Genomic DNA, 7,408 nt, shown 5'->3' with positions numbered 1-7,408 from the left:
TAATCTTCAGTAGAATCTTGCTTGCATGTGAAATCAATGACACTGTTCTGTAGTTTCCACACTCAGTTGGGTCACCTTTCTTTGGAATGGGAACAAATATGGATCTCTTCCAGTCAGTTGGCCAAGTGGTGGAGGAATATCAATATATCCATGTAGCATTTGGCTAAGCATCTTGTCCAAAATGAAATCTACTCTATTGGTTTGCTCACAACAATATTACAGTTCTTTTCAAGCAGCTTAAATATCAACCTATGTACTTTTTAAAAATTCACTTTTAAAACTTGTAGACTGTTTCCCAGATCCCTACTCTTACTGTTAATCTGCTTCTGGAAAACAAGCCAAAACATCTTGATAACCAGTCTCATTTTCTGAGCTATGACAGTTGGTTTTGCTGCTGCTTCGGCACATTGCTGGACTGACTTCTGGAAAATCAAAGGCTTGCTCAGCTTGAGATAATCAGCTCTAGCCTTCTGCATGTCTTCTTACTTCTTTTCATGACTTACTGTTCTTTCTTTTCATGACTTACTGTTATTTCCAAACATAAGCCATTTTCTTTCATGTTTTCTTTTCTCTCTAAAGAGATAAGCACTAAGAACAGTAAAGAGAAACACATTCCTAGCTCTAAGAGGATAGGCCCCTGGTCTTTTATTTGCAGAGTATCTATGTAAGAGAGATAAACTTAGACAAGCCACAGTGTTCTGGATTCTGTAACACACATAGTCCCAGGATTTGAGATAAGCCTACAGACCTCTGTTAGCTACTTTTCAAAACCTTCTGTGTCCTGTTGTTGCGAAAGCAAGGAGTGAGGCTCCCTGTTTCTAATCTTTATAGATCCACATGGTGTCCTTGTCCAGTGCCCATTCTGTCAAAGCTTAATCAAGACAGGATCCTGAAAGTGTGGTCCCCAGACCAGCAGCATCAGCACCACTTGCGAACTTGTTCGAAATGCAGACTTTTTAAAAAAAATTTTATTTTATTATTTTGTGTGTGTACCGTCAAAACAGATCTGACTGGTACAGGAGGAGATTACCCCTCCTTGTCCAGCAGAGCATCTGGTGGATTCGAACCGCTCTCCTCTGGGATTGTAGTACAGCTACTTGCCACTAGGCTACCAGAGCTCCCTAAAATGCAGACTCTTGAGCCTTGCCCCAGACCTACTGAATCAGGAAATGCAGGGCCAGCCTGTCACTCTGCATTTCTAATTTTTTTTTTAATTACTATTTTGTGCATGTACCGTCCAATCGGGTCCGACTGGCACAGGAGGAGATTGCCCCTCCTTCTCCAGCAGAGCATCTGGTGAATTCGAAGCACATACCTCTGGGATTGCAGTGCAGCTTCTTGCCACTAGGCCACCAGAGCTCCCTTGTCACTCTGCATGTCTACCAATCCTTCTTGTGAACCATTGGGTAAGCACACGATGATCCACAGCCAAATTTCCACCCCAAACCAGTAAGCACAACATGCTCAAGCTTTAGTATGCTCTGGTGGCATAGGCCCTAGGGAGTTGCACTGTGACCCCTCCCTGGTAGTTACTTGGCAACGGTGAGACCCATAGAACGCCATCTTGGCAAAGTACTACCACGGACTAGTCAACAGGCCCAGTGAAGCGTATGCATGCCTTGCTTCATAGACAAGCTGCATCTTGGTCCACAAGTGTGTTTTTCTGTATTCCTAGTAAGGTAAGAACGGGTTTGACCTCTTTTTAAAATGATTGGGGAAAAGTGGAAAGAAGCCTCTTCTTTTTTTAAAACATTATTATTAAATTTTATTAGTTTTAGTGAACATTTACAGAGATTTGGGGTTTTCATTCATTCATTGTTGCAGAAGCCTGTTCTTGTGACAGAGGACAGTTACTAATTTCCATGTCTGTTAATCTAGCGTTAGTTTGGAATAAAGACACCCCCCATTCCGTATACATCATTTAGGGCTGTTTTAGGAGCCCTGGTGGTACCGTGGTTAAAGCACCAGGCTGCTAACCCAGAAGTCTGTGATTTGACCCCACCAGCGGCTCCCACACATGGTCAGGAGGGACCAGTCCTTGGAGAGGGACATCATACTCGGAAGGGTGGAGGGACAGCACAGGAGAGGAAGACCCCCCTGGATAAGATGGATTGACACAATCACTGGGGCAGTGGGGGTAGGTGTGTCAGAGACAATAAGGTCAGCATAGAGCAGTGTTCAGGGCTGTTGTCTGCGTCTCTGTGAGTTGCAGGTGACCCAAAGCACATAACAACAACAGCAATAAGAAGCAGCTCCCTGGGAGAAAGACCTGCCATAAATATCACAGCCTTTCAGAGAATGGAGGGGAGAATACAAAATTAATTAATCAGTAGACAGCAACAACTAAGGTAGGATAATATGGACTGAATGGAGGATCGCATTCTGATTCTGATTCACGATATGGAACAAAGTGTGCATGAATGACTGAAGAAAAAACAAACCGAGCCCAGTACCCTCTGTAAACTTACCCTCAAATCACAGCTGAAATAAAGGATGTATTGATTAAAGGGGGGAAGAAAGAGTTCACAGCCTTGGCAGCTCTGGAGCTGCTCTGCTCTGTCCTCTTGGGGCGCTGTGAGTCAGCGGTGACTGAATGGCCCAAAACAGCATGCCTGCTTCTGCGGGACAGCACCAGAGTTGAATGAATACTCAGGACAGAGACCAGATGGCCTGCAAAGCGGAAAAGATTTACCATTTGGCTCGTTGCAGAACAACTTTGCCAACCCTTGATCCAGCTCAGCAGTCAACTTGAAGACTGTTAAAAGCAGGAAGGCACCTTCCTGCATCAGAAAATGGCCTGATTTCTGATTGCATGTGAAAGTTAATATATTTACTAGGTCACTGTTGTAGTTCTGTATCAAAATCATCTGTGTATACTACTTGGGTGGAGTGAAAGCCAGGTGGTAGGTGGACATTTTCAATTTTGTTATTCTGAAGTATTTCATAGTCTTAACTTTTTTTGGTTGAGACGGGAGGAAAATTAATTTCTTGTTGAATTGTTCTGAACTTAAACCTTTTTTGCCTTCCAGGACTTTCATGGGACTGTGTCCTGTTTATAGTGTATTGTAATATTTTATGTTGTGCAAAGTTCGATAGCTTTGTGTTACTTCTTATCCAATTGCAATACTGTAAGTACTCTACACCATGAGTTCATGCTTATTGTAAAAGATAGGAAAGGGACAGTGTGAACTGCTCTTCAGATTTTCAAGATCTCTACTGGAAATGAAATCCTCTTAACTTTTTGTTTTGAGTGAAGAGCATGAAATTGTAGGTTTTAAGAATGCCACCCACTTGAGTGTGTACATTCAGATGTCTGTGGTATTTGTATATTGGAGTTTTGATTCTGATTTTCTTGGTCATTTAACAGTGAGGACCATGCAGCCCAATGGGCAGTCAGTCTTTACTTGTACAATGCATTGACATTTAGTCATGAATATGTATTAACTCTTCTATTTTTGTGTGTGTCTTAATAAATTGTGTTCCTTAGGCCACTTGTTCCAGCGATGGGATGTCCCCCTAGAACTGAAGATGACAAGACAAATGGCTAGCTCTGGTGCCTCAGGGGGCAAATTCGATAATACTCTATTATTCCTTTTTGCGGGCTTATCAGCTGTAGGCGCTGGTGTATATGTAAGTAGAAAAGCAGTTTGTGTAAAGCAGCTACCCAACCGCTCCCATTAGTGGACTCTGCTTTCTTCTCTGCTTTCAGACTTTCGCTATTAATTCCTTCTCCTTTTAGAAAAATTTCCACAGAGCCTTCTTTAAAGTGCTTACCATCTAATGTCTTAGGAGAGCCAATTTGGGAATGACTGAAATGTAATTTCATGCTGGTTGAGCTCTGCTTTTTCCAATCATCTTAGATTTGACTAACCCACAAAATTGTATGTTTTCTGGGATGTGACACACTAACCTCTGAACAAGGTCAGAATTCCTTCCAACTCCTTAGCACAATACTTGATTCTGCTTGATTTTTGTCAACTCTTTTCTTTTTCCTCAGTTTGAGACAATATTTTTTTAAAATTATTGACAGTCTTTGATTAAAAATATTACATACGCCAAAGAAGAACTATATCCTCAACTCTCACCCTATGACTAAATTATGGAAGCAGGCACAGTATCCCTTGTAATTTTAATTTTTTATTTTTTTTTTCATTGTTGTGTACCATCAAATTGGATCCAACTGGCACAGGAGGGGCTTGCCCCTCCTTCTCCAGCAGAGCATCTGGTGCATTCGAACCATGCACCTTCGGGATTGCAACACAATTTCTTGCCAGTAGGCCACCAGAGTTCCCTTCCCTGGTAATTTTAGAGTCGAGTTTGTATGAGGTGACAAAGAAGGTGCTTAAGTCATTGCTATGCAGTAGTGACCCAGTTACAGCTACTTAAATGAACTCTGATCAGTTTAGTTGGTCACAGAGGAATTATTCTGTGAGTAATTTTTTTTAACTTGGCAGAGTTTACTGTGACTAAGCAGATCAGTGCAAAGTTGGATCATGTGAGGTTGAGTGAACCAGCTTAGATAACAAACAGTAACACCCCTAACCGAAGGGAGCTTTCTGTTTCACTTATTAACGGTTGGAAGCCATGACCCTTTTAGATCTTGCTAAAAACTAGAAAATCTTTTTTTACAATTTTTAAGTTTGGTGGTGTTTTTTTTTTTTAGATTCCAACTCAAGACAGTGATTTTTTAGCTTTGTTCCTTGGTCACTGCTGTCAAATGGACCCTGCCTCATGGTGACCCCGTGCGTGTCAGAGTAGCATTGTGCCTTTTAAGGTTTTCACTGGCTTTCATTTTTTTGGAAGTGGTCGCCAGGCTTTTCTTCCAAGGTGCTTCTGGATATATGCAAATTGCCAACTTTTTGGCTAGTGGCTGAGTGTGTTACCAAAAAGGGACATGGAAAGGATCTTAAGTTACCTGCATACTCCTAGGGAACCCTGGTGGTGTAGTAGTTGAAAAGTTTAGCTGATAACCCACAGCCACTCACTCCACAGGAGGACAGGCAGTCTGTTTCCATAAAGATGTATGGCCTTAAACAGCCTATTTTACTCTATCCTGCTAGGCCATGACCTTGATGGCAGTGAAGGTTTTTTGCTTATAGCCTCAGTGCCCTGATTTGACGCATAACGCAGAAGAGTAGATTACTCTTTACAGTGTGCCCGTCAGAATGCGAAACAGGCGATAGCTGTCTGATAGATAACGTACTTGGAGGAAATACAGATTTCTCCTCCACCCCTGGAGCATCTTTTTTTTAAAAAAAAAAAAAAAAAGAGGGAGCTCTGGTGGCCTAGTGGCAAGAAGCTGCACTGCAATCCCAGAGTAATGTGGTTCAAATCTACCAGATGGTCTACTGGAGAAGGAGGGGCAATCTCCTCCCGTACCAGTCAGATCTGATTTGATGGTACATACACAAAAAAGAAAAAAAAGCACAGAGTCACAAAAAATACTTCCTCATCTTTGCATTGACTGTTTCTTCACTAATACTTAGTTCCCTTTCTGTTCCCTTTTGTTTCTGTCTTGGCCTTAGCTTTACCTACAGTTGTGCAGTATCACCACTAAAGATCCCTTTCTAGATCACTGGCATCTGCAGGTGCCTCTGGGAAAGATCGCAGCAGCCTAGTATACTTCTTAATTGTAGGAGCAACAGTCACTGGGCAGGAGTTTATTATGTAAGATGCTTACACTGAAATACATTTTGGGCTAAGGTGGGCGAGAACTGTAGCCTTAATGGAAACTGGAGCTATTAGAAGGCAATGAAATGTTCACAGCATGTGCTTCCTAGACATTGGTTAAAGGTCAGTCACTAGGGAGTTCTAGACCTCATTCTAAAAACAGAAGTTTAATGCTTATTACACATCACAGCATCAACCCATTGGAAACGCCCGCCAATTGCAGAGTTCTTTTTTTTTCCTCTCCTAAATGATACTGTGCTTTAGTGCTACATACCAAACTGGGCAGTTTTAACTAGTAAACATTAAATAAGCAATTAAAGGTAACACAAGCACCATCCGTTTTGAGTCACTTTAGGTAAAATGTAATTTTTGTGTTTTGTGGGAAACAGTCGGTCAACCTGGCATTATTGTGCAAAGGCATTTTACTGAATGCTTCTGAGGAAGTCTGAAAATAGAAGTCTCCCCACCTACCCCCGACCTCATTTCCAAAGTATATTTATTTGCTGGGCAGGGTCCCTTTTGTAGTCTCCAATTTGGTCAAACCAGTGACTGAAGTGGTACAAGCTAACACGGTTCATGTAGATTGCTTCCTTAAATGTCTCTCATTCCTAATTCAGATACTACCCCTCAGCCTTAACTTTGCCATTTCTTATCTCTGTCTCTGTTGTTCTACTCTCAAAAACAGACTGGGAGTTTGGGTTTGATGTCTGTGTAACGACTTAAACCCCTGGTTTCTGTTTCTGTACCAGAGTTGGATGGTTTCCACAGGGTTGACTAAGCAAATTCCCTTGACGCCAGACCTAAAGACAGGGCTGGCCATGGTTTCTTTCTCTCCCCCTAGAAATATCTCAAGATGCATAAGTTCCTCTCAAGCCATACACTTAAATGCCTCACTGCTCTCTGAGTCATCCAATGCTGGTGATTATAATGCAGTGGTTCCAGGTTAAATGATAAGCTTTTGTCTGCGAGCAACTGTTATCAGCTATTTGGTACCACCTTAGATTTTCAGTTGTTAAAAAAACCCAAACTTGATCTGAATTAGCTTAGGTTTTTTTTTCCTCTGCAATTGATACTCTTCTCAAACACAGTGTTAACTTAAAATCTAGTGCCGATTTGATGAGATGGCTAAATAAATTAGTATCCTCTCATAATTTTTTCTTCCTCATATGAGGAAGTGCTCTTAAGTATGATATTACTTTAGTACTCCCTATGCCAAGATAAAATGTTTTCCCTCCAAATTAATAGGAATTAAGTTAATAGTAAATCCTTGGGATTGCCTTTTTTTTTTTACTTAAAAATCTTCTGAAAACAAATTTTTTTGTAATTTTTTTTTTCCCCTTTGGAATTATCTTTTAATGTACAGGACTAGTTCCCAGATTAAGACAGGCTTGGAAGCAGGATTGGCATCCCATTCCTAAACAACGTGCCTTTGGAAACTCTCTGAACATTAGAGAAATGATGATAGTTACAGAATAGGGTTCAGATCTTTTGTTCATAGGGTCGCTATGAGTCATGCTTAACTCTGTAACACTTAACAATAACAACTAGCTTTCTACTCCATTTGTATCCCATGCTAAATGTCTTTCTGGACTAATTATGGGTTTCAGGATCCAAGGCCTTTATTGCAGCATATTGTCTTAATATCCTCTGGAAGGGGGGATCATAGACATATTTTTACAATGTGTTTTATGCTCCTTTCTCAGATAGTTTTCACTTTCTTCTGCATCCAATAATGCAG

General features: G+C 41.1%; 1 protein-coding gene across 4 annotated transcripts in view; it reads left to right on the top strand.

Moving 5' to 3' along the window:
• The window catches only part of AIFM1 (apoptosis-inducing factor, mitochondrion-associated, 1), a 43,797-nt gene that overhangs the window by 10,185 nt on the left and 26,204 nt on the right, over window positions 1-7,408 (top strand). For 3 of the 4 annotated variants that reach the window (XM_006881790.1, XM_006881791.1, XM_006881792.1), the window contains exon 2: window positions 3,488-3,630. The exons of the other annotated variant lie outside the window; for it this stretch is intronic. In XM_006881790.1, the coding sequence (XP_006881852.1) occupies window positions 3,488-3,630 (143 nt within the window). The remainder of the gene's footprint in view (window positions 1-3,487; window positions 3,631-7,408) is intronic. 4 annotated transcript variants of the gene reach the window in all.

Source organism: Elephantulus edwardii, unplaced genomic scaffold (assembly GCF_000299155.1).
Source record: "Elephantulus edwardii isolate Elephantulus edwardi_28Jun2011 unplaced genomic scaffold, EleEdw1.0 scaffold00016, whole genome shotgun sequence".
NCBI lineage: Eukaryota > Metazoa > Chordata > Mammalia > Macroscelidea > Macroscelididae > Elephantulus > Elephantulus edwardii.
Note: the sequence above shows the minus strand (reverse complement) of the source record. Positions and strands in the feature narration are given on the sequence as shown.